This window comes from Diachasma alloeum, unplaced genomic scaffold (genome assembly GCF_001412515.2).
Source record: "Diachasma alloeum isolate Michigan unplaced genomic scaffold, Dall2.0 Dall_scaffold_00180, whole genome shotgun sequence".
NCBI classification, from domain to species: domain Eukaryota; kingdom Metazoa; phylum Arthropoda; class Insecta; order Hymenoptera; family Braconidae; genus Diachasma; species Diachasma alloeum.
In genome coordinates, this window is record NW_021680346.1 from 2,804,090 (window position 1) to 2,831,357 (window position 27,268).

The 27,268-nt window shown below is 35.8% G+C and overlaps 2 protein-coding genes across 3 annotated transcripts; one reads left to right on the forward strand and one right to left on the reverse strand.

Moving 5' to 3' along the window:
- The first annotated feature begins 7,269 nt into the window (after positions 1-7,269).
- On the forward strand, positions 7,270-10,830 carry LOC107044305. Of its 2 annotated transcripts, XM_015266125.2 has the most exons (4): positions 7,270-7,913; positions 9,401-9,545; positions 10,134-10,395; positions 10,486-10,830. In XM_015266125.2, the coding sequence occupies exons 1-3, from the start codon at positions 7,470-7,472 to the stop codon at positions 10,325-10,327; spliced, it is 783 nt and encodes a 260-aa protein (XP_015121611.1). In that variant the 5' UTR covers positions 7,270-7,469; the 3' UTR covers positions 10,328-10,395; positions 10,486-10,830. The 2 variants fall into 2 exon arrangements, with proteins under 2 accessions (XP_015121611.1, XP_015121621.1); XM_015266135.2 differs by lacking the exon at positions 10,486-10,830 and having other exon boundaries at positions 10,123-10,244.
- Positions 10,831-12,015: 1,185 nt separating this feature from the next.
- On the reverse strand, positions 12,016-24,095 carry LOC107044369 (uronyl 2-sulfotransferase). The gene is made up of 6 exons (XM_015266231.1): positions 23,799-24,095; positions 21,258-21,467; positions 16,024-16,184; positions 14,495-14,569; positions 13,381-13,541; positions 12,016-12,549 (listed from the first exon to the last, which is right to left on the reverse strand). Exons 1-6 carry the CDS (start codon positions 24,009-24,011, stop codon positions 12,401-12,403), a joined length of 969 nt encoding a protein of 322 aa, XP_015121717.1. The 5' UTR covers positions 24,012-24,095; the 3' UTR covers positions 12,016-12,400.
- Positions 24,096-27,268: the final 3,173 nt, after the last annotated feature.

Genomic DNA, 27,268 nt, shown 5'->3' on the forward strand with positions numbered 1-27,268 from the left:
AGAGAAAAGGGAACGCGGGCTATACGAATTCAATACATTAAACTCGTATAAAATGATTACTTATCAATATCCATTCAGTAAAAATGAAAATTCCATAGAATTCGGGCAAAACGAGCGAGGTATCTTATTTCAAACCGCTGATCCCTATTTTTCTCCTCTATAGCCGCGCCTAGTGGGGGTATATGGATTTCCGGAATGCCACTCTCCAACTGTTCCTAAGGTATCTTATATAAAGCCTCGACCGAAATTAAGAATGTTTATCCAAAAACGCAAGTACTTAAAAACAATTGATTTTTTTTAAACTGAGAGATGAAGATATTCCCTTCACTTTGATGTAAATTTCAATCCACCAACCCACGTTTATTATTTAGAAATGGAATGGACAAAATGCACCAAACGATATATTAGATAGAATCATTCAAATATTTCCTCTTTTTGCCCGGATACCCCAGATTTTTCTCTGGGCATTGGATTCAGTATGATTTTACACATTACCTTCTATTTTTACTTTTATTTTTAGAGTGTTCTAATAGGTGAATTATTAATTTGAACATAAATTTCATAAGAGCCCGTGTATAAAGAAAAATTAGTTTATCCATTTCTGCCTAGACTATTGCGATTTATTTTTTTTAACGTCATAAAAATTGGTTTTATATGTTCTGCGGTCAGGCGAAAAAATTACAGAATTTTCCTTGATCATGAAAAAAAACACTGTCCGACAATTTACCGACACTCGCTGAAGATCCTTGAAGAAGAATTCCTAAAAATCAGTGACATTCCGCCAAAAACTAGTGATAAAGTCCCTGAAAATGGACAAAATGATTGAATTTCACAATCACGAATTCCCAACAATTCAAGATATTTTCCTGGAAATCCATGCCATATTCCTAAAAATCAGTGACATCTCCGAGAATATCCAAAACTCTTTCTCTTCTGTGAACCGAAACCGGAAGTGATCTTTTCACCGATTCTTTTTCCCCCATGCGTAATCATTCAGAACGGTAGCGATCCAGGAAAGCTATTCAAATTGCTCCAGCAAGTTGAGTGGTAACGGCTGGTTGAAGAAATCCACCTTTGGCTTTCTTCTGGTGGCTCTTGGAAATCCCAAAGAGATGCGTCAAAGTACTTTCTCGTTTCTTTGTTCTTCCTCTTCTCCTTCCTCCTTCTTTTTTATATCCTCAGCCTCCTCTTCTTACCTCGGCTGATGCTCGACGATGCAGTCTTCATCCTTCCCGGGGGGCCTCAAGTGCCTCGAGGAGGCGAGAACAGAGCCAGCAATTTGCGTAATTGCGATATCCACGGTGTGCTCGAGAGATCCGACGCACGTTTACTTGCAAAATGTTGAAGGTTAAAGTGGGGAAAGATGGACCACTGAATTTACAATGCTTCGAGTAAAATGAGAGGAAAAAAATCAATGCAAAATTAGGGGTAAATAGATGTTTCAAGGTCGCAGTGTTGTTTGAGGTCAGGAATGTTGTGTAAAAGATTCATGAATTCAATATTTATGGATTATAACATATAAACCATTTCTGAAGCTTCATTTTTCTCATTTTTATTTCAAATGTATTGAATTTTGTGTTCATAAATGTATTATAAAAATTAATGATACATGCAGAAAAAACTCAATGATAGAGATGAATGAAAAGGGAAAAATGGATGAATAATTCTCAATCTTTGATTAATCCCCTCTTGCATTTTTCAAAGTGACCGATAATTTCGGAAAAATAAGGAAAGTGTTATGAATCGATTTTAATGAACGAGGTTGACGCGCCTGACAATTCAATAGATTGCATATGATTCATCACGTTAATATTTAAGTAGATTGGGCCAACAAAATCGCTAGTTAAACATTGCCAAAAAAGAATTTGTTTGGTGTGAATAGGAAAGTCTAAAACATGAATAATTGTTCTGCTTTCGTTACAGCAACGAAATATTTGGCTCAAGAGGCGGATAATTCACACCAGACGGTGCCTGTTCAGGATGAAAATATCTCATGTGGAGGAAAATTTATCAACAAATATTTCATCCCTAAGTTACAAGATTGCTATCATATCATTATTATTGTTTCCTTCAAGGGTTCATTTCTCGTCTGTGATTATTAGACAGCCGAAACGAAAAACTACTATCCCTTGTCTCGCATAAAACAAAGATTTTTCGGGAGCAAAATACGTATGGGAGTATCGAATAACGACGGAGTAGTGCTAGAAATGACATTTCTTGCGTGTACCGAGAATGCAATTTTTTTGAAACACTAAATCTATTTTTGCGACAAAAATTTTTCATTCCGGCGCACTCTCTGCATGTTTGGCACAAAAAACCCTTTTTTGATCATTTTCAAAAACCTATTTTCTTGGCACAAGTAAAACTTGTTGGAGAACTTTGTCGTTTTTCTCTCAGTGTACGTAAATTTGAAAACACATGAGTCATTGACCTGCCTGTATTTGAATCGGAATAAATATCAAAACAAATTCAAATGCCTGCGGAAAGGATTCACTGATTTTTATTTTCGAGGACAGGTGGAAATGGTAAGTTATTGTATCTTTTGTAATCTGGATTATTTAAGGGGCATGGCTCACAATGTTGAACTGTAATTGATTTAGGAAGTGGCACTCAATTGTGTTTTTTGAAGAAGTTTTCCTTTTTTGATTACCAGAATTTCAGAGAAATTTATTTGTGAAATAATTTTCAATAAAGGAGCAAGTAAAATCAAATCAATCAAAAAGAAATAAATAATAGTTGAAAATAAATCAAATAATTATAAATAATAATGAATAATAAATAAAAATAATAATATGATAATATGATGAATAATAAATAAAAAATAAATCAAATTAATCAAATATTTGATTAATTTTTTTTTTCAGTCCTAAAACATTTATTTTAATACATTGAAATTTTTTTAAATATTCACCCATTTCCATACACCACGACAAAAAATTTCTTTGTTAATCTCCTCAGTTTGATCTCAACAACCGCTCCATTATTTCTCCGTCAGATCATCATCCAGCGTATAAACGTACGCCGAAGGCGTTGAGACACCGCACTTTACTCGAACATCAACAAAGTCGAGTTTATAAATCCCCGTATGATGGAAATTTTGCGGCTCGTATCATGAATATCCAGCTATCTGACTTGCGCACGGCTCGTGCTGGGTCAATTAACCCCGGTGAAAAAAGGAGGAGATGCATCAGTGAAGAAGTCAGTGTTTTGAAACCATCTGTTTACCGGAGAGTGGCCAGTGAGTGTAATTGGTGGGTTCGATGGGTCGCGTGATTATTAAGCCTACCGTTCTAACACATGCTGCCCCTCGCATACACACATCCCTGATTATCCTAGCTCCTTTGTTATTACGGGATGAGAAGGGACATGCAGGCGTCAAGTCGTGTATTAAGTTTTTCATTAACATTTTCCGCGACACGGACAGGCTGCACTGAGTGAAAAAATTAGCTCTGCTGAAAAACTGTATGTTCCACGTGAAAATATTTGCTGGAGTGGCACAGATTTAGTTGAGGGACCTTAACCAACTTGATAGAAGGAAATTTAATATCCTTCACAAAAATTAAATGTTTGTCATGATCATCAGAAATATTCCTAGAAGAATTCGAACTGTTGGCAGGAAAAAATCTAATCTATTGTACGACAATCATTTGATCTGAGAGAACTCCATAGGTTTATACCATAGAAAGAATACATTGACGAGGAAAGAATTTTTGTTTCCCAAAAAAATTGTCCACTAATTTTAATTATTTGTAAACTTTAAAGACTAGTTGTTGAAAATTAATTAGCAAAATCACTGATGGTCAGGGTCATGTTAGTCTGTGTCTGGAATCACCAAAAATTGGTGATAGATTCCTGAAAATTAGTGTCAGGCCCTAAGAAATCAGTGACTTGTTCCTAACAATTATAACTTCTTTTCTCTGTGTATGTGACCTCCACATGACCATCAGAATCAAGAGCCCAAAACAGAAAATAAGAATCTGCGAAGTATTTATTTATTCGTCCACAATGATAATTCATAACTTGAATCATTGCAGTGTCCCAGTCATTACCCAAACATTCCCTGAATCACATGCAATAAAAAAAAATGGAAAAAAAATAAAGAAACAACATCGGAATGCAACGCCGGTCCACTCCAGAAGGAGTAGCTGTCGGCCAGTGAAAAATCACGCACCCCAGTCCCGCTCTCGAGCATCTGCTCTACATACACAGGCTCTCAACCGCGCATTTCTACACGAGCGCGCCCCGAATAATCCGGATTTTTTTCGGGGGTCTTTCTGAAACCGCCACCCCCGCAAACAATCCATCCCCAATGGGCGATTGAATCAACAAAAACCACGCAAATATGATTTTCTTAAAATAAGAAAACTCAGTTTGATATTACTTTGAATAGTTTCTTTTATTGAAATGAAATGACTATTTTTTTGGGTGCATAGTTAAATAAAAATCCAGTGGGAAATTGCTTTCGTCACAACATCGTCAATATATTTGAGCTAATAAATTAGTGAATTGCTTCTGAATGGATTTTCTATGATGATGTATTTTTTATTTAATTCAATGATTCTTGAATTCAACATTGCCCCAACGTTGGCAGGTAACATTGCTTCAACATTGGCGGTCAGCATTGGTTCAACCTTCCAGCTGCAAAAAAAAAAAAAAAATTCTCAGAGAATTAGAATTTAGAGAGAAAAAATTTCCGCTTCACCCAGCCGGGAATCGAACCCGGGTCTTCCAGATACGCGCCGGGCACTCTTACCGACTAAGCTACCGGGAACCACAGAAATTCACCTCAAACTAAGATTGTCCCAACGTTGCAAACCAACCTTGTCCCAACGTTTGCAGCCAACATTGACGTAAGGTTACTCGCCAGCATTGTCCCAACGTCAGTAGTCAACACTGACCTAACGTTTGAAGCTAACATTGTTCCAACCTTTGCAGCTAACATTAACGTAAGGTTAGGAACCAGCATTGCCCCAACGTCAGTAGGTAACATTGACCTAACGTTTGAAGCTAACATTGTTCCAACCTTTGCAGCTAACATTGACGTAAGGTTACTCGCCAGCATTGTCCCAACGTTGGTAGCCAACATTACCGCAACGTTAACAGTCAACACTGGCTCAAGGTTGACACGCAACCTCACCCCAACGTTAAAATTTCTTATTTCAAAATAATTTTGTTCAACAACAGCCAAGGAAATTAATCTCACGAACGAACTCGGTAAAGACGGCACTGAGAAGAATATTTTAAATCTCAATTGGATTCATTGAAAAAATTATTTTTTTACTTCAGATTTGGCGAATCCAATGCTTCCATTCGAAAGCAAAAAACCCTAATGTACAACTAAAAATACAAGCGTCCGGCTGATTACGTACATTCTCCCTGCAGCTACTTTAATGTCAGCGAAATGGCATCCATCTACACGTTTTTTTCCTTCCTCAATTCCGTATCCCATCAGCTTTATCATAAATAGCAACTAGTACTTAATTAATACAGAGTGTAGGTGTAAGGAAATGTGTCGGGGGGTTTTTTATTAGTGATTCACCAGCGCGGAGACTCAATTAGTCCCCCTTTATGAATTTTCATAAGTATACGCGTGTAAGGGGAAATCGGGTGCAAGAAAAATTTGCGGTGTTGATTTTTTTGAATAATTTAAAGTACAGTGTGATACATTGTGGAGAATCAGTGGCGTTTGAGAACCGTCATGCTGGCAGTGGTGGTGAAGCGGAGCAAGATATACGTGTGCGCGGGTTGGGCTACCGGTCGGTCGGGTCGGGTCGCTGTTCTCCTGTTGTTTCATTCTGCTCGTTTTAGTCACTTTTGTTGTTTCTCTATATACTCTCCGGTCCCCTCTTTTTCTCCCCTCGACTTTTTTATCTCTCTCGTTTGCCTCATCCCGATTCGTTTTTACACGTGCACGGGGTATGTGGTGGTACCTGTTGTTCAATTGTTTTATTACGGTTTGTGAACGCCGACGTCGATCGGATGGTAGCTTTTGTTGGTTGAGCTACTTTTCAGTTGCTCGGCCAACAAAATATTGCTGCTTTTCAATTAATTTACTGGTGGACAAACGAGAAAGTTTCCACCATAATATGATAATTTTCGTAGTTGTAATTGTTTTCGTGAGACATTTATATGTGTTGTGATCACAATGAAACAATACGGAAAGAATATACCTGAATTCAATTGGGGGATGGGTATTTCAACTCGAAGTCATTACTTAATGACTCACGAAATTTTATGATCGTGCAATCATTTTCCTGCGTTTTTTCTACAACTTTTTGGAAATTCACAAAACTTTAGAAAAAATGCAGGAAAATGATTGCACCACCATGAAACTTCGTGAGTCAGTCAATAATGGTAAAACGCAAAAACGGTATATTATTTCGTGTCAATCCGACCAATAATTTGCCAGAAAAATTAACGAAGTAGGGGGCAGCGAGCATGTGGCAGTGAACATCTCACTCATTAATTTTTTAAATATTTTCTTTGCCATCAATAAATTGATGGGCTTCCGAATGGTTTTTAGCGTAATAAAATTTGATTTCAACTTGATATTCCGATTTTTTCGTCTGCTAGAGACCGAACAACGATTTCGAGGTAAAGATAGAAAAATCGATATATCTCGAAAACTTTGTATGAACGGGTACATATATTTTGATTGATTAAGGTAGAGGACATCAAGACGAACATTTAAAAAAAAACATTGAATTCGGTTGGATATTTCCCGAGATATTTGGGAAAAAGCGTAAAAAAACAAATTACTATTTCACAAAAATTAATGGACGGATTCAGCTGTACTTTGGCGTAGAGTTAGTCCCAAATTATACCAATAAACTGACAAAATTTCAAATTATTTGGGATTTTGCCTGTTAATTCGTCAATTTTAAGAAAAAGTGACCACCGACTGGACATGATCACACACAGACATGGTCCTCAAACTTCGTATTTCTCCGTTTCAGACCATTCTGCATCGTTTCCAACCAAAATTAGCGAGTCAAAAAATCGATGAAATGCAAAGCTTCTATTCGGACGCAAAAAACGTGAATTTTGGTCGAAAGGGTGTAGTACATCCTTAAACCGATGTCTCCGGACACCTGCCGACACCCAGCGAAATATCCGGACGTTGTATTGTTTCTCACACGACCTCACGAATTAATTAATCTCTCGACTAATGGGGTAAGGTACGAGTTCAGCGAGTGCGTGGCCTGCGCAGTGCTTCACAGGGGTATAATCAATATCAGCTTGGAAGTTTTCCCCGGATAACAACTTCGATACCATGTGTGGCAGTTCCACACCTACCCTTCCGTGAGATCGTCCTCTCCACCTCAATCACGCGCAATTTATTGCTCCAGTACCACCTGAATATGCTGATAAGTCCCTTCATCACGATAAACTAGACCCCCTCACCAATTTCGCGCGTCCGTTGCTCTGGAGACATGGTGTGAAGCGATTGTGTCCGGACTGGAATCAAGATGGATGGCAGAATGATGTTGGGTGTCAACGTCGGCGTCATCGCGCTGCTGACGATATTCACTGGATTCTTGGTGCTTCCATTCAGACTTCTTCTCGATGCCAATCACGAGGTTCAGCGGAATACTTCGACGAACACGACGGCAAGGATTGAGGAAGTGATTGAGTTCCGGAAGCTGCGCTTGTGCTCCGCGGGGTACAAATACTGGGTTGCGTCGACTTTCATGAGCAATTACGACAGGAATTGCACGTACGAAGGCTCTCAGAGGAGTTCGAACGACGCGAGTGACAATGGGAAATCGAATGGGAGTAATTTGCCGAGCGGCTTCCGAGTCATTCGTCCAAAATCTGTTCCTGTGACCGATCATATCCTCGCGCTCATGCTCATCGTCTCCGTCATCGGGGCGTTCGTGGAGCTGCTGAGGCTGCGGTTCATCAATCCCGAGGTATGGAATTTATCGGAGATTCTGTAGTGTCACACGGGAAGAAAGTTGGAGATAAATTAACGAACAGATGGAGTGATCGTGGAGCGATAATCAGTTATTGGTCTTTTTGCTTCCGAATGGAAGCTTTGTAATCGCTTAAATTTAAGTTTACAATTTTTTGTGTTAGAGTAACTGAATGTGATCTTAAAAGTCTGAATATGGAGATAGACTTTAATAAGCTCTACTCATTGACACTAATTACAATTCAAATTTTCATACAAATTCGAAAAAATTGATATTTCTCCAAAATCGATGTTTAACGATCACTCAAAAAATCGTCATCAAAAAGGCATTAGTCATGGCTCAAAAATTTGACAACAATACCCTCTTGATTCTATCAGAATATGGTGGGGGTCACACAATGCGTTGTTGAGTTACAGCACATTGTTTATGCGATTTGAAAGAGAAAATCGGTTTTTTCATGATTACTGAAAGAATCATCAGTAATAGCAGTTAAATCAGAGCTTGAAAAGTATATTTCAATGGCTTCTTAATAAAATTGAGAAATGGGGAGAACAACATCATTACTTATCAAGTTACACAATAGCGTCATGAGCTTTTTATATAAAAATCTCTATCTCTATTAAACTCAGGGACCAGTTTATTACGTTGAATACTTATTCATATTGATTCATGGTCCCGACTAACTTCTGACAGAACCTGGATTAAACTCTCGCTAAATCCTGAATAAACCCTGATTAAATCCTGGCTATACACTGATTAAACCTTGATTGAACCTTGATTAAACCGGGACTGAAAACGAATTTGAGTCTTGAGAGGGTCTGAATGTAGAATTATTTGACGGAACGAAATAATAGGCAAAATTTGGATGACATTTCAATTGAGGATAGTACAATGACATGAAGAAATAGAAGAAGAGAATAGTGAAATAAGAATTGAAAAAGAAAACCCATTCGGAAGGCAATTGCCAATTTATTAGCAACAATAGCTATACTCATTTATAAAAAAAAATGACATTGTCTACTTGGTTTACTGTCAATCGAGGGAAAAAAGGGGAAACAGGCGGAGAAAAAAATTTCAAAGGGTAACATGAATGATTACTCAATGTCTAACAACATTTCTGTAACGAAGAAAGATTTTTTTACTAAACACTGTAAAGTAAATTTACATTTTCATGGCGTTTCTCATCTGATGTCGTCACAGAATCTTGATAGATAGGATTTTGGAATAGTTAACCCTAGAGTAAGATACCGTTATTTTTGCATCGACCGATGCCATTCTTTTACTGAACGAATCGCATGATATCCGCGACAAAAAGTATTTTTTATTAAGAAACATTTCGCTCTACGATTATCTTTTTGTCGCTGATTTTCTGGATAATTTTTCACCAACTTTTCTCTCCGCGCATTCTCTTGGTCTTGAGTCAACATGGTTCTTGGTTCTCTATTCCGAAGCGAGGATCTTAATCGTCATTCCTGATAATTCAGGACACGAGGGGTGACGGTGTGACGTCTAGGAGGCAATCCATTGTTGATCTTATGCTTCCGAGGAGGTGCATATCCCGGGAGCCGATCAAGCCGCAGATGTCGTTGGACATGCAGAGGATGCATCGGTCGCCGCTGAGAATGCTTGGTAAGAGTTTTTTTGGTTTCGATGTGAGGGAGTTCTTCCATTTGAAATGTTTGTGAATTATAACGCAGTCAAAAGAATAATACACTATTTTAAGATTTCAAATGTCTTAAAATAAGATTTTCAAGTCTTAATTTAAGACTTGAAGCTTTCAATTTGAGACCTTCATAGACTCAAGTTGATACTTTTGAATGATTCGAGTTAAGACTTTCAAAACTCAACTTGAAATTCCGCACCAAAGCGGTAAAACGATTTAAATCTCCTGAGCCCTTGGCGGAGTTTTCCACGAATATCTCCGAATCTAATTGAGATAATGAAATTTTCGATAGGACCTTTTTTGTAGAGCGCATTGCGGGCTATCAAAAAGGTTATGACAAAAATTTTGCTACCCCCCTTCGATTCCAAGATATTCAATGAAAACTGGCCAATAGCCAAAATCGACCCAAACCGTTTTGAAAGTCTCAATTTGAGATTATAAGTCTTAAAATGAAGCTTGTTATTTATCCTTTACCATTAAAACTTCTACAATATAAATGTGCCTTGAAACGATACCAATGACAATGGAAAACACATGAAAAAGTTACGTTCCAGCCACGTCGAAGGCAGGTTGCGTTCCGCCGTTGATACGTCGATCATCTTTTCCGACTTATTTCACCCTGGATGGCACTGTTTGTGATTCCTCTACACCACCACACTCACCAAGACGGCCATCAGTCACCGTGGATGGTGAAACCGGTGTCAACACGTCTGTTCTTCATCGCCGTGCACGACTCATTCGTCGCTGAGGTGGTGTTTTTTTTTCTCTTCCAACCGCTGGATAGGCACATTGTGATCGTCAATCAATGTTCTTTCGGTGAGTGTAAAAAAAAGGGTACAAATTATTCTTGAAAAAGCAGCCGGAGGATTTAATCATTCCGTATCATCTTCTCATGCACATGTTCAGGGAAGATTGGAGGCACTTACGGACGGGTTTCTTCGTCAACGGCTCGTGGATGCATTGATGGCCACCAATTTTTCGATTGAAGGCTGCTCTTCCTATCTCCGATATTTGGATATATTTCTAGAGTTACGTCAGAAACATATTTTTGTCTATTTATTAACTACCGGATTGACTTTTTCGACGTGTTTGGAGGGAGTCAAACTTTTTAGAAAACTATTCTGAAAACACATTTTTCGCTATTTCTACGGACTTCGTCTTACATTACAGATCTTTGAATGTGATACTATCAACTGTATGTGATATTGTATTCCGAATTATATTTGAAAAATATATGTTTATCGATGTTCATTGAGTGGATTCTATTGGAATAATGACTCCGCGGGAACTGGTGATTTGAAATTTCTACTTGGGTTGCGTTTTTGAACTCACAGCGGCATCTTGCGAGGCGCTGATGATGTGGGGTATTCACAACTGTTGGTATTGTGGATATCGTTGTTATCGACACACCCGGATGACTTTATTTGAATTTAGTGAATACAGTCGAGGCTTTATATAAGATACCTTGAGGACAGTAGGAGAGTGAATTCCGAGAATCGGGAAACCCCCACTACGGGCGCTTATAGAGAGGAGAAAAATAGGGATCAGCGGTTTGAAATAAGATACCTCACTCGTTGCGCCCGAATTCTATGGAACTTTCATTTTTACTAATTGGATATTGATAACTAATCAATTTATACGAGTTGAATGTTTTGAATTCGTATAGTCCGCGTTCCCTTTTCTCTCTAAACATAACTCCGCGTGATAGTTGGGGGACTTGAGAATAATCACTTCTGGACAGCTGAAGTACAAATTATTGAAAGTACGTAAATTAATTGAATTTTAATTAGGCTTTATTCTATTAAGATTATTCTGCGTCATCATTTTAATAATTAAAACGTCGAAGAAAAGGGGTGACCCTTGCGATCGTTTAACACTTCTGATTACTTCACTTGACTCTCACGTTTGAACTCTTGACCCTTAAGGTCATTTGACCCTTATAATCACTTCGTTCGTCCCTCCCGTTTGACACTCAACTCCGTTTAATCCTTATAGTCACTCTTTCCCCATTGAAAAATTATGGAGGCCATAGGTATCTTATGAGAAGCCCACAGAACTAAACATTCGGGAGGCGATAAAAGGGCCGAGAGTGGGGGTAAGCCTCGAGCGATCGGCCCTCGAGGTATCTTATAGAGAGGTATCTTATATAAAGCTTCGAGTGTATGTTTTTTGACTCAGAATAAGAGGTTGTGTTTCAAATAACTATTAATAGAACTTTTAGTCGCATTTGAAATTCGTTTTTATTTACATCAAATGAATAGTTTTGTAAATATGAACAAATGTCGGCTTGAGAAAATCACTGTTTAGATTGGGGATCGATTTATTAACGATTAATGAATGAATGAATCAATGAATGAATGAATTATTCATTTTATAGAATTAGAACACTTTTATTAAAATACCTTACAAAATCTTAAATAAACCCTTTTATTCGATTCGAAAAAAATCATCACTTCGTCCTTAATGACATTACATTTACAACAAGTTCTTGATCATTAAAACCCAGAAACGAGACTATATCAATGCCCAAGTATTTCGAAATCAATCTTATCCCCTTGCTCTCCCCTCGTCAATAATCGTACTAAATCACAAACTGAAATTCACCTATAAATTATAAATTCGCAGCAATATATCACAATAAAAAAACGCTTTGTAAATATCGTATGCATTACAGATTAATTATGTCAAACGTCAGTTGCATAATGCATTCTCCATCATCGATGCCTACAGACGCAAGCTATTTACTCTCCGCTTTTATCGCGAACCTTGGGTCAGCACTCAATACATCACGATAGTCCTCAATCCATCGAGATGGCTTGACTCAACCGTTTCCATACGTGCCATTCAGCAATCGCGACTTCAACCACATGTAGAACTCCACTTCGTCCTTGAAGATCTCACCCAGACGCTTTTTCGCGGATGGCTTCAAGGTCATTACTGTATTTTCATTGTGAGGAGTTTTGTGAGGCCCTGAGGATTGAATAGAGAGTCTGATTAGTCTAAAGATCATCGGATGAACGATCTATTTCAATTCAGTAGCGAAGTGGTAAAACGGTTTAAGTCGACTTGTTTCCCAGTTGTGTTTTTTAGAAATATTTCCCAATCTAAGGGAGATAGCGAAATTCGTGTAATCACATTGTTTGGTGAATAACTAGGCTTTTGGGGTGGATGTGAGAAAAACTGTGGAAATGAGGCTGAAAATTAATTGTAACACTGATTATAAAAAATCTCTGTTTATTTGTGGAATCGAACCACGTCGTTAATGAATTATGTACACTCTTTGGTATAAATTGTTACTGGTGATAGTCTTAAAGTCACTGTTAATTGTCTGCAATATTAATCAAGTTGAATCACTGATAATAATTGAAGTTTAGCTAATTATTGTGGTGATGTACTGAACGAAAGTATTAAATTTGGAATGCTATTAACGTTTGACTCGACTATATGATTACTGAAACGATATCGTAACACTACCAACTACTACTCGATATGAACTCGCTTATTTTCGGAATGCTACTGTACGTTTTTCTCTACCGGGTGCCGCGCTGACCTGTGTCCGTTGACCCGAAGCGTCACGGAGATTTTCGGAGATGGCCGAGATAGTCGACCGTGAAAAATATGGAGATTTAGCTGCGTTTCGAACACACATTTATTGTAGCTCTCAATCGGCTCTACAAAAAAGATTATAATAAAAATGTTACTATCTCCCTTAGATTCCGAGGTATTCATTGAAAACTGGTCAATAGTGGAAATTGACTTGAACCGTTTTACCACTTCGCTACTGAATTGATTGGGACTCACGGAGTTTTTTGTAAACTTTGAGAGCACCAGTGAAGAAGTACGGAAACTTGCGCTCAAGCTCGGATAGCGTCTCCTCCATGTGCTCTAGGAGTCCAATGACTTTGTACCACTTGAGAACATTCGCTTTCGCGCGTTCCAGTCTCCATTTGGTATTGATTTTACTGGAAAAACATGAGATTAGTTTTGAAGTTCTTTTTGGGTTTTGGTTACGAAGGGAAAAATTGTATTCATCAAATTCGAAATTGCTAATTTTTTGCGTCAGAAGGACTAATTTTGAATAATTTTGAAACCAATGTTCGGAGAAAGGGCAAAAATTTTAATATTGCGGCAATATTGGCTGCCAAAGTCGGGTCAATGTTGAATGCCAATGTCGGGCCAATGTTGGCTGGCAACGTGGGGACAAGGTTGGGTCAATGTTGGCTGTGAATGTTGAGATAATTTGACTGCCAACGTTAGGTCAATGTTGAGGCAAATGTTGGCTGACAGCATTTAGACAATGTTAACTGCCAACATTGAAGCAATATTGGCTGCCAACGTTGGATCAATAGTGGCTATCACCGTTGAGACAACGTTGGGGCGATGTCAGTTGCCAACATTGAGACAATGTTGGCTGTCATTGTTGAGAGACTGTTTGCTGCCAACGTTGAGGCAATGTTGACTGTTAACGTTGGGGCAATGTCGGCTGTAAACGTTGGGGTAATGTTAACTTCAATAAATCGTTGAATTCAATTCAAAATACATCATTATACAAATTCCATTAGAAGCAACCTGCTAATTTATTAGCAAAAATATATCGACTATGTAGTGACGAAAGCAATTTCCCAATTATTTGCTTTGAATTTTCAGTAAAATCTTAAATTTCATGATTTTTTCTCCCCAAATCAATTTTGATGTAACTCTTCTGGAAAATACTCGTTAACTTTCCATGAAATTTCAATTTCTACTAACAATGTCCCAGGAGCCGGATGAAATGTGACAGTCAGATCATAAATTGATCACGTTTATGTTGGGTCATGTTGCAAAATAGCACCCGAGAAAATCGTCCATCGATCTAGTAATCTACTTGTCTCGAAGACTATTATATCTAAAAGGAAAGTTGATGTGACATGCTTACGTGCATCGAGGATCCTGTCCGCAGAAATGAGATATAGATCCCCGATAAATGGCCGCAGCACCACCTCTGCGGTACCTGTCACAGCAAATCATATCTTTAATTGACGAGTTGCAGAAACTGGGGTATTGAATAACCGTATTAGTTCGCATGTGTTACATAAACCCCAGGATTTTTCAGTACATAATTGCCATCGCTATACCATGAATATGAAATACGCTCGCCGATTTCCCAATTATGAGAACTTTTGTAGTGAAAGTGAAATCGTTAATTGGGGGCGAGATTCCCAGATAATTAACCCTAGTCTGGTCACGATACGCGACCCTGCGGCTTGGTCACCTCCGCGGGGATTCCCCGCCGTGTTACTTCGGCTCCAGCGTTGCTGAACTCACTCTACACCGCCGGCCCGCGTTTAGCGAGTTTCCGGCAACGTCGCGTAGTCTCATTTAAGGATATCCAAGTATAACTTCCAGTTGGGTACAGACCACACGATAAAATCAACCATTTTCAAAGATCAAATTTGTCAATTAAATTGCGTGAGAAGAATTTAAAAAAAATCATGATTCAGCGTCATTCAAATTACATTTTGCACAGAATTATTGTTTTTTAAAATATTTGTTGTTTTATAAATAAATAATTGAAATTGTTTAAACTTTTGGAAATCATTTCTTCAAACTTTCATGAAATCGATTCCGGATAAACTTCTGAATACAATTGAAAATTTTTTACGATTCCGAACAAAGGATTTTTACGGTAGAAAATTGATTGTTTGTAAATTATTTATAGAAATTCCTCGTAATTTTAGAATATTGCAATTTTTAAATTATTTCATCAATCTTCTTTCAAAAGGAAAGTTTATAATTTTGTTTTCACAGTTTTTAAATGTTTTCTAACGGTTGAAAATCGAGATTCAAATTCAGACCAGCAAAGTTTAAATAATCAAATAATTGTAAAATTTCCGGAAACTTAGGGTCAAATGAGACTCAAATGAAAGCTCTGATGTTCGATTACAAAAGTCGAATTGCAAAAGTAACATTTCACTGAAAAAATAGCCAAATCACTTGCATATCTTTAATAGGGAAAAAAATAGATCACCTGTTGGAAATAATTTATTTCCTTTATGAATTTCAAAAATTCTGTTGTAAAAATTACTATAATTTTTTCATGACTTATGCGTAAAGTGAAATTTTAGCGCTACACACCTCCCACGAATCAAAAAACACTTTTACGCACTCATATCGAAATATACTATTTAGACACTTCAATGGAAAAAAATCAAATTTTTCCTTACGACTTTGGGCAGTTTCATTTAACATGGGAAAAAATAATTCAGCTGTTGGAAATACTTTGTTTTCTTTATGAATTTCGAAAATTATGTTGTTATAAACGCTACTATAATTTTTTAGACACTTCAATTGAAAAAGTCTATTTTTTTAAATTTTTCCGTTTAGCCAGTCCTTGCCAATTAAAAAAAATGAGGCGCTGTGGTGTTTTCCTCATATGATGACCAATTTAGGGTTAATCCGACGTACCTTTGGAGGCTCCTGGGATCCATGGGATCTCTCACTAATGACGTGAACACAGGCGCTTGTCTTCCGAACTGTGAAAAATTTAGGAATCTGACGTCACCGTCGAAACTCAGAGGGATTGCCTCTTGTCGGATGATGCTTGTTATTTCCTCCACTAGTAATTCCTAAAATAGAAATAATTCTTACAATAAATTGATGATTTTTCATGTAAATACTTGGGCAGAGAAAAAGGTTTACAATTTTCCGAACTAAGTTACTGATTTCAGGACACGAAATGTCTTGAAATATATAGTTCTTGAAATAAGGAATTGTTTATTCAATTTCAGAGGAAACATCTCTATATTTGAGGAGAAAACTCATTTATTTCAAATGAGAAATGTGCTTTAAATGCAAATAATCCAATTTCGATTCAATTTAAAAACATTTGCGTTGTGAACACATTCGAGAGATAATATTCTGGATTAATTGAGCATTAATTCAACACTAATTGAATCAATCTGTCAAGTGATATACTTTTAATAACAAAGGAGTTATGAATAATATTTTTAGACAATGATGAATTTCAGAACATGAAAAAATTTATGAATTAAAAAACGAGAATATTTGTAATTTGGGAAAGCGGATGTGCTTGATTGAAAAAAAATAATGTTCTTGTCAAACACAATTCTCATGAGGAATTTTATAAAGAAATATCTTATTATTTTAATAAATGCCAGTTGCAGTGATTACTCAATTGAATGCCTTATAAAAAATCCAAGTGGTTTGAATAATTAATAATTATTTTATTGATCCATTATTATGATTAATAGATGGTTTGATTAATTACTTTATTATGAAGAACTCCCTTCACAAAATAGAGTCTCATATAAACCAATGCTGCATATTTCTTTCGTTAATAATTTCTGTTATTAAGGACACTTTGAAACACACGTGTGACCTGAGTAGATTAATTTTAGAACGGGTAAAATAATCAATTCCAGATCAAGAGTGTTTTTAATTCAAGGAACCGGATATTCTTGATTGCAGAACACCAATGCTTTTGTCAAATAACTCTCTTGATGAATTTTATAAAGAAATATCTTATTATTTTGATAAATGCCAGTTGTACCGATTATTCAATCGAATATGAAAAATCCAACTGGTTTGAATGATTCACGATCATTTTATTGATCAATTATTATGATTAATAGATGGTGTGATTAATTACTATAATCCGCAATTCCACATTGAAGACCAATCCCTTCACATAATAGTGTCTCTCATAAACCAATAATGCATATTTCTTTCGCTAATAATTTCTGTTATTGAGGACAGTTGGAAACACACGTGTGCCCTGAGTAGATTAATTTTAGAACGGGTAAAATAATCAATTCCAGATCAAGTGTGTTTTTAATTCAAGGAACCGGATATTCTTGATTGTAGAACACAAATATTTTTGTCAAACATAGCTCTTATGGTGAATTTTAACAACTAAATTTGTGACGACTCTGAAAACATAATTTTTATGGGCGAAAATTGATTGTAAAAAAATTCAACTAAAAAAAAAATTTTTTTAAATTTTTGTTGAAAATTATTTATAAAAACTACTTGTAACCTTCAAACGTTTCAATTTTTCAATTATTTTATCGACCTTCCTCCAAAAGTAGACTTCCTAATTTTTTTTCAGATTTAAAAAATAATCCGATAAAATTTTTCATCGCCGATTTGAATTATTTGCTATTTTTTCATGTATTCTATGAATATGTGAGGATGGGAATTGAATTTATGGGTATGGGTTCATTATCCGAAAAAATATATCAATTTTAAAATTTTCCCCAGACATTGAGAAATTAAAAATTCTGTTTTCGTGTTGATCTCGTTTCTCTTCCTTTTTTCACTTTCTTCCATCAGAGTTAGATAATAGAAAGAAAATAGATTTTTTTCATTTTATTGATACTGATTGATGATGATCGATTTTTCTTGGCAATTTCCGTCTTCGGTTCCATTGAAATGAGATCAAAGAGATGTAAAATGTTCATATTCGTTCACATTTTCAGATCATTGGTTCAGATCAAGGGTCAGAAGGGGCTCAAATGAAAATTTCGATGTTGAACTACAAAAGTAGAAAAGCATTTCGCTGAAAAAAGTAGCCAAAGTACTTGGATATCCTTAAGGAAACTTTGAAAGACACTTCTGACCTGAGTAGACTACGCGTGATTTTAGAACATGTAAAATAATCAATTCCAGAACGAGAATATTTTTAATATGAGGAACCGGATATTCTTGATTCAAGCAAACCAATGTTTTTGTCAAACATAATTCTCATGATGAATTTTATGAAGAAATATCTTATTATTTTGATAAATGCCAGTTGCACCGATTATTCAATCGACTGTCTTGTAAAAAATCCAAGTGGTTTAAATAATTAATGATTATTTTATTGATCCATTATTATGATTAACAGATGGTGTGATCAATTACTATAATTCCCAATACTCCATTACGAAGAAATCCCTTCACAACATCACGCACGAAAAAAGTTAATAGAAAAACCTGTCGAATTCGTTAGATATTTTTCTTTTCTTCTCATCATGAAAATCAAACGAAAACACTTAGAAAATTTGAGCCGAGGAAATTCTATAGAAAATATCTCAATACAATAAGTTATACAGAAAACTTGAATTCTATTGACTTTTTCTACTGAATATTTTCTATTGAACATTTTAATGAAATCGGCCAAAACCTAATAAAACAGTTCAATAGAAATTCAATAGAATTTTCCAACGAATTCGATAGGTTTTTCTATTAAATTTTTTCGTCCGTGATATTTTAAATATTTTTTCGCCACCCATTTCTGTTCTCTTTTGAAATTCTAATTTTCATCATCAATCACACAATTTCATAAAAATATTAATAGTGAATGTTTTCATTTCCTCTATGTATCTCTTTCTAAAATGAATATCATTAAAAACACTTAAACGCGTTTGATGACTATCCATTGAATTAAAATAAATCCTTCAACAGCGGAAAACCCAAGTGATTTGAATCCCTCATTGGGATTCAACCACTCACCAAATTCATTCGACGTCTTATAAATCTTATTTGATTCCTATGAGATCACACTGTCACAACAACTCCATAATTAACGAAGAATTCCTCTCCAAAACTGCGCACCGATCGAGATCAGAGAATTCCATTGTGAAATCGCAAAAGACCGGTCTTGATCGGTGATCAGAGACTAATCCCCCCTGTCTACTGGATTCCCATCCACCCATTCACAACTACTTTGAGTAACATAAATGCCTAATCACTGTAATTCGTGAATAGAAAATAGAAATAGAGGAGAGTCGATCATGCTAAAGTTCACGGGCCGCTAAAGTTCAGGCGCAGCGATTTCTTCCGAAGAGGTTTCTAGAGGCATTGTTATTCCTTTCACTCGACATTTCTTCATTTTTCATCCTTGAAATGCTCCAATTGAAGTTTTTCTCTGATTTTTATCAAAAATTTCGCAGGGTTCGGGACAAGAAAGAATAATGAAATTAAATTATTTAATTGAAAACAAAAAATTGACTTTTTACATTTTACTTTAAGGTGTTCCATGCAAAAATTAAAAATAATGAAAATAATTCGAAAAATTCATGAGAAAAACGTCTGAGTATTCTGCGCTATTGGGAATTTCTCCGTATTCATTCTGGATTTCGACCTCAGGCAAAACAAGTGGAAAACAAGTGGTTTTTTTCGCAAATAAATTAGCAATATGCTTCCGAATGGTCATTTTGCACATTATTTTCTTCTGTGGTGTATAATTCATTGTTCATTTTATGTTATTAAATTGAATGAGATTTATTTTTAAACAGTTGTGTCAGACTTTCAACTTAGCTGAATATTATCATTATTATTATTATTATTATCCCTTTCTTTTATACAACCGATTGTCTTTTTTGCGGTCCTATCACTCCCCTTAGCCCTTTGTTGCTTCACGGGCTGACATTCTCGTCCTAACTACGTGGCATTTACTTCAGGAGCTAAATTTCCTATTCACGTATCGGTGTTTATATTTTCGTTCAACGGTTTCCTAGTTATTGAAATTGGCTTTTTTATCGGCTCTGAATTCCTCAGGTTTGTCGTCTACATAAGCCACGTTTAGGCCGTTGTTATCGATTATTATTAATATATGATGGAAAATTCGAAATTTGCAAAACTCATCATAAAAATAAAATCAACAGATGTAGCTGTCGTAATTATCGTTCAACTTCGACAGTGTGGCATTGTAACTAAAATTTCAAGCTATAATTGAATTCATTTGAGGCATGAAATCTCAAGATATCCCCGGAATTCCGATTTTCAAAAAATAGAAAAATTTTGCAATTTTTATATCAATCAAAACAACGATTATTGCTATCGCCTTCATCTTCGAACTTGGTCAAGAGCGCATCTAAACAATTTTTTAAGCCATCATTCAATGAATTCAGACAATTTTTTGGACTTATCGTGGACTAAGAGTAAGACGGCCATGATATCGCAGATAACAATGAGAGGAAAAAGAAAGGAGGGGATGCAGGCTAGAGGAGGCGTTTCAAATCGAGAATTACTTCGATAAAACCAATGAAATAGAAAAAATAAAAATAAAAATATTCCAATGCACATTAAAATTGCCAGGGATTTAATCCGGCCTCAAAAATAATACCCCCCCCCCGTCGACCTCCGGACAAATACTGACGAAAAACCTTAAATCTATTGAATTTTGATCGGTTTACACGTTTGTTCAAAGGAAAATAATAGTATATTTCGTTACGAGTGCGGAAAAGAGTTTTTAGCTCGTGGGAGGTTTATAGCACGAGCCCGAAGGCGAGTGATGTAATCCCACGAGCCAAAAAACATTTTTCCCACGAGTATTGAACAATATTTTTCATCCCAATGTGTGGAAAAGGGACGTTTTAGGCACGCGAAACGCGTGCGCGTTTTTAGCGTGCCTAAAATGTTACTTTTTCGCACAGCGTGATGAAATAGTATATTTCGTAACGAGTGCAAAAAACATTTTTTCACGAGTTACGAACAATATTTTTCATCACAATGTGGCGGAGCGTGCCGAAAAGTTCACTTTTCGTCACAGCGTGATGAAAAAATATTTAATATTTTCACATTTCATTATATTTGTAAAAAATTAGTAAAAAAAATTATACTGTTACGTCTCACATTTCTTTATATTTATAGTAATTTCAATGATGAATTCCCAATGAAATTATCAAATCCTTCACCTGTTGAAGTGTTGAAAGCAATCCACCGTCCCCCGGTGGCAGTCTAATGTGTTTAAACGCATTGTACCCCTGCAGCCGTTGAAGTATAAGAACAAGTAACTCAACACCAGCACCTGGTACTCTGGTTACCATGAGTATGTCCTCATTCATCTCGGGCAGCATTCCCCGGATGCCGAGCTCGGCGAGCGAGGGTGTGACCGAGTGATGCGTCTGCGGAATCAATTGAATTGGAAATAGACATCCTTCTCCGTGCACCAAGTGTTAATAAAACTTTCTTGATAAGTTGCGCGAAAGTAGTGGTTTGCTTTATTGATTCAACACCGGAAATACGCGTTCACTTTACGAGTTGTTAAGTCGTTTGTGTGCATTCCGGGGGTTCGTAATTAGCAGGTTCGATGTAAGGAGTCAGTTTTTATTTTGTAGTAATGATAAGTCGTTTGGGAGAATGATCGGATAGTCGAGAGTTTAATGAGAATCGGAGGAACTGGTGAAGGATAGGGCGAGGAATTTTCAGTGACTGCTGATGCCCTTTCATCATGTCCTCTTTCCTGTCAGATTCGACATTCCTTTTTTCAATTAATTGTTTATAATCAGTCTCATTGCGAGAAGTAAAACGACCGAGGAGAATCATATGCCCTAATTTATCAGCTGTTAAATTTTCATATTGCAATAAATGATTTGCTCATGTTCTAATTACTACGCTCACTGAATAAGATTTTAATCATAATTGCAATTCAATTCCTTCTAGAACACACTTTAGAATGTGAATTTCTAGAATTCAATGTTTGTTGATACTCTGGTAAAAGTGCGTGCTCACACTGTTATCATTTTTTAGTTGGATCACACGGTAATTCAATTAATCTGTTGTTCATCTCATCAATATAATTGCGTGCTTAGAATATTGTCATCTCGTGTTTTCAGCACCAAATTAAAAATTAAAACTTCATTTGGAATATTAAGTCACAGCTTCTTTTTATTCATATCAGAAATTTTGTATNCTGTAGCGAAGCGGTAAACCGGTTTAAGTCGATTTAGACTATTGGTCAGTTTTTAACGAATATCTCGGAATCTAAGGAAGATAGTTATGTTTGTGTAATAACCTTTTTTGTAGCTCTTAATTCGCTCCACCCAAAAGGTTATAATGACAATTTCGCTATTTGTCTTAGATTCGAAGATATTCCTCAAAAACTCAGCGAAGAGCTAAGTCGACTTGAGCCGGTTTACCGCTTCGCTACTGATTTGTTCAAAGTGAAAAAATCGATCATCATTTTCACTATATTGCATTCAGATTCTCCTATCCTTAACGTCAAACATATGAGAAAATCTTATAATTCTAGCTATTAATTCTAATCAACTTTGTTCGAAGAAAACCTTAGTAAACGCAATATTATGAAAGTAGAATTATTCTACATATTTTCCTCTGACCTAAATGATTTGGACAATTATGATTCGTTTATTCATGTTTCATAGAATGGTATTCAATTCTCTTTTGTTTGTTAGGCGGCCTTCATGAAAATTCAACGCAAGACGATTGTACTCATGAAAACCGCCTTACTTTCTCCATTCGGTCGAGATATCCGCCATGTTCGAGTTCTCCTCTTCAATTCGAGATATTGCACTTGCTTTTTTTAGAAAGGATGAACGAATGCATGAACGAATCTGATGTTACAATTTTTTCATTGTTTGAAGGAATTATATCAATTTATGCAAGGATAATTTACTTTTTAACGTTCATTATTTTTTTCAAAAATTCCCTTCCGAATGAAATTTATAAAATTTACGAAATTCAGTAGGAAATTTGTTTTGTGATTTCAAAAATACTAGGTTTAAGGTGGAAAGTTAATTATTTATCAACCATTTAGGATAAAAGGTCATATCAATTGCAAAAATTGCAGATGTAATCATTTTATGAATTTCCGCGAAAGATTCTATAATTTTTCTCCAAACGGTTCAAAATTGGCTAATCCAATTATGTGAATAAGGTCATTGAACTGTCCCCATTCAATTCCATAGAAATTCTAAAAAAATAATTGAAATTAGTTTTTTTTAATTGAATAATCGAAATTAACTCTAAATTAAGACAAAAAATTGGAACAAGAAGGAATAATATTGATTGATACAATTCCCAAATAATCATTTCAATATTATTTGAAAACCCTAATTACTCACTTGGAAATTGATTGGAAAATCTTGAAAAATTGAAATAATATCGCTTATTCTTCTCCATCGCTTTAAAAAACATAATTTGTCAAAACTTGAATTTTCCGAAAAGGTTGAATTTTCCAATTTTTTACAGGTCTCAATTTTTGATAGATTCCTATGCAATTTCATGTCATTAAAAAAAAATATCTAAAATTATGTTTTTTAAATGGAATAATCGAAATTAACTCTGAATTGCAAGGAAAAAATGCGAATAAAAAATAATAACATTAATTGATTCAATATCCGAAAAATAATTTAAATACTTTCACGGGGAACATATAGTATTTCGGCAGAGCAATTTTTTCTCTCCTTGTCAATGTGAAATCCTCAATTACTAACTTGGAAATTAGTTGATGCATCCTGAAAATCTGAAATAATATCACTCGTCCTCCTCCGACTCCTCTCATTAATCTCCACTTCCTTCACTGGTTTCACATTGAAAACAATGAAGATCACTGTTAACAGTCCCAGGATCACTGTCACTAGTCCCCGCGCTCGCCTCATGAAGAACAAAATCCCCGAAAAAATGACAGAATAAATTTTCTCCCTCATCGATTCGCTAAGAGAATCCTTCCGGTGCCTTCTTTGTCCATATCAGATTAAAATCAAAAGGAAGATAGGAGTATAACGCGAGGATACACGTCTGCGGCGTGACTGAGGAGAATGTGAGTGGGTCAGACTGCGGACCCTGGGCCCCACATTCCCGCGGAAAACGTACACACGAATCTTCCCCCACTTGATTACACTTCATGCATTTCTTCTGCCCGATTGTGAGTAATTCGCCAGGTGGAAATGGGAGTCCTAAGAGCACTTGGGTAATTTGTGGTGGATTATGCAAATGAGCTTGCACACAAGTTTGTAATTATTCATTATGAAGGTAGTTTTATTGTCAATTACCTTTCAATAATGAGTTATTCCATTGATTTTAATTTTTTTAATTGAATCGATATTTCTTCTTTGTCTTTGATGAACAATATTTTCACTAAAGATTCATGTTTTTCATCTGCAGTATATAGCAGACGTGTTCATTACGAAGGAAGACAATAAGTGATACTACGCAGCAGAAACGAATGTCTGAATTTTGCACAGCGTTTTTAGACATTTTTCAGACACTAAAAAACGTCGGAATAAAATGGGTATTTGTCTGAATTTCAGACGAACAGCTGCCTAAATAGCTTAATTCATGTTTGAAATTCAGACAAATTTGCATTTTCTTCAAACGTTTTGTAGTGTTTGAAAAATGTTGACAAACGGTCTTCACACACTTTTTGTAGACTTATGCATTTCTTCTGTCCCGGATAATTTTGCAGTGGAAATGGTAGTCCTAAGAGCACTTGGGTAATTTGTGACAGATTATGTAAACGAGCTTGCACACAAGTTTATAATTATTCATTATGAAGGTAGTTTTATTGTCAATTACCTTTCAATAATGAGTTATTCCATTGATTTTAATTTTTTTAATTGAATCGATATTTCTTCTTTGTCTTTGATGAACAATATTTCCACTAAAGATTCATGTTTTTCATCTGCAGTATATAGCAGACGTGTTCATTACGAAGGAAGACAATAAGTGATACTACGCAGCAAAAACGAATGTCTGAATTTCGCACAGAGTTTGTATACATTTTTCAGACAGTAAAAAACGTCTGAATAAAATGAAAATTCGTCTGAATTTCAGGCGAACAGCTGCTTAAATATCTTAATTCATCTTTGAAATTTAGACAAATTTTCATTTTATTCAAACGTTTTATAGTGTTTGGAAAATCTCTACAAAAGGTGTGTGAAATTCAGACATTCGTTTTTGCTGTGGAAATGAATCATCCCAGCGCACCTCGGGTGTAAAAAAACTACTAAACACTTTATGCATTCCTTCTGTCCCGGATAATTCTACGGGTAGAAATGGCAGTCCTAAGAGCTCTTGAGTAATTAGTTATGGATTATGCAAACAAGCTTGCACAGAAATTTGTAATTATTCATTATAAAGTTAGTTTTATTGTGAATTAATTTTCAATAATGAGTTATTCCATTGATTCTTTTTTTTAATTGAATCGATATTTCTTCTTTGTCATTGATGGGCAATATTTGCATTAAAAATTCATGTTTTTCATCTGCAGTATATAGCAGGCGGGTTTATTACAAATGAAAGACGATAAATAAGTGGCCCTAAAGGAATCCCAGGGTATCTCGGGTGTAAAAAAACTACTAAACACTTTATGCATTTTTTCTGTCCCAGATAATTCTACAGGCAGAAATGACAGTTCTAACCGCTCTTGGATAATCTGTTGTGGATTATTATATGTATACTGTTACAAAACAATATCTGAATTTTCCGAGAAATGACACTGAATTCAATTCAACGGAAGAAAGTCTATGAAATTTCAAGTTTCTCCGAAATTCAAGGACATTCCTGATTTATCAGTGGAAAAAAGAGGAAAGTTCCACAGTGTACATGAATTTCCGACGGGAAGATGAAAATTCAAAAGACAATTCCCTGAAATTTCGAGGAAATGAAAATCCAAGGATATTTTTGCCGGATTTTTCCTCATTTGCATTAATTTTCATGGAATAATTCAATTGAAATTTACAATTTCCATGGATTTTTCCACGAAAAACATGAATTTTCAATGATAAAATTCAATGAAATTTCGATGAAACTGTCACTTATTTGATAAAGCTAGTTTTATTGTCGATTACCTTTCAATAATGAATTATTCCATTGATTTCAATTTTTTAATTGAATCGATATTTCTTCGTCGTCTTTGATGAACAATATTTGCATTAAAAATTTATTTTCTTCATCTGAAATATATAGTAGACGTGTTCATTACAAATGAAAGACAATATGCGACACTAGATGAATCACCTCAGGGCACCTGAGCTGTAAGAAAACTACTCTAATGCGGGGAAAACTTGGCGCCGTGAATTCTCAGCCAGAAAAGGATGTAAAAATCTGAACAATGGCTAGAAAAATTTGTTCATTCTACAGAAATCGACTGAAGTGAGTTGAAAGAAACTTGAAGACGATAAATAACGTCAATAAATGTTTAAAAAGACGAGGTGGAAGCGCCGCCACCTTTGAAGTTCCTTTCGCCAGAGGGAGGAAGCATGCAAGCAAGATGGCGGCACCCACACTTATCACCCACCTCGCACTTTTGAACATTTCTCAAAATTACTTATTATCTTCAAATTAACTTCAACTCGTTTCATTCAGTTCCCACAAAAAGAACGATTTTTTCTCGCCATCTTTCAATTTTTTTTGGCCTCTCTTGACAGACAATTTATGGCGCAAAGATTTCCCGCTCTCTCACTATTTTTTTTATTCCCAAGGCGTTTTACCAAGAAAGTTTCATGATTAACGAACCATCAACGTGTGAACGAATCAATTAGCTCCCGTGACAGGGCTAAAATTCATTACCCCATAATGACCAATTTTCTCCAAAAATAATAATCACAAATTGCCCGATGTACATCGCTTTCATCAACCGCCTCAATAAAAATGATTGTTTTCCGAGCACCTGAACGCATATCCCTCGAGCCTCAGTGAAAGTCTGCCACCTCTGAATGCATATATTCCCACCGATTACTCATTCAAACGCTCTCGTGCAATCCTCGGTGAAAGAGGGTCACTCCCACAGGCGAATCCTTTCCTCAGTTTCACTCCGAACGTGCGGGTAACAACATTCATGAAAAATAAACACAGAACTAAACAACAGCATTCGTCTGAATGATGGTATGGTTTTATTTACCGGAAAATTCTATTATCACATATGTTTAATCCCAACAATAAAAATATATAATTTTACAACATT

Bases quoted from the DNA above. Each gene is read 5' to 3' on its own strand.
- LOC107044305 (XM_015266125.2), top strand. From the start codon at position 7,470: ATGGATGGCAGAATGATGTTGGGTGTCAACGTCGGCGTCATCGCGCTG. The intron at 7,914-9,400 runs GTATGGAATTTA...CTGATAATTCAG, and splicing joins TGCGGTTCATCAATCCCGAG to GACACGAGGGGTGACGGTGT. The intron at 9,546-10,133 runs GTAAGAGTTTTT...GTTACGTTCCAG, and splicing joins GTCGCCGCTGAGAATGCTTG to CCACGTCGAAGGCAGGTTGC.
- LOC107044369 (XM_015266231.1), bottom strand. From the start codon at position 24,011: ATGAGGGAGAAAATTTATTCTGTCATTTTTTCGGGGATTTTGTTCTTC. The intron at 21,468-23,798 runs GTTAGTAATTGA...TTGATTCCGCAG, and splicing joins ATGCATCAACTAATTTCCAA to ACGCATCACTCGGTCACACC. The intron at 12,550-13,380 runs GTGAGTCCCAAT...TTCAATCCTCAG, and splicing joins CAAAGTTTACAAAAAACTCC to GGCCTCACAAAACTCCTCAC.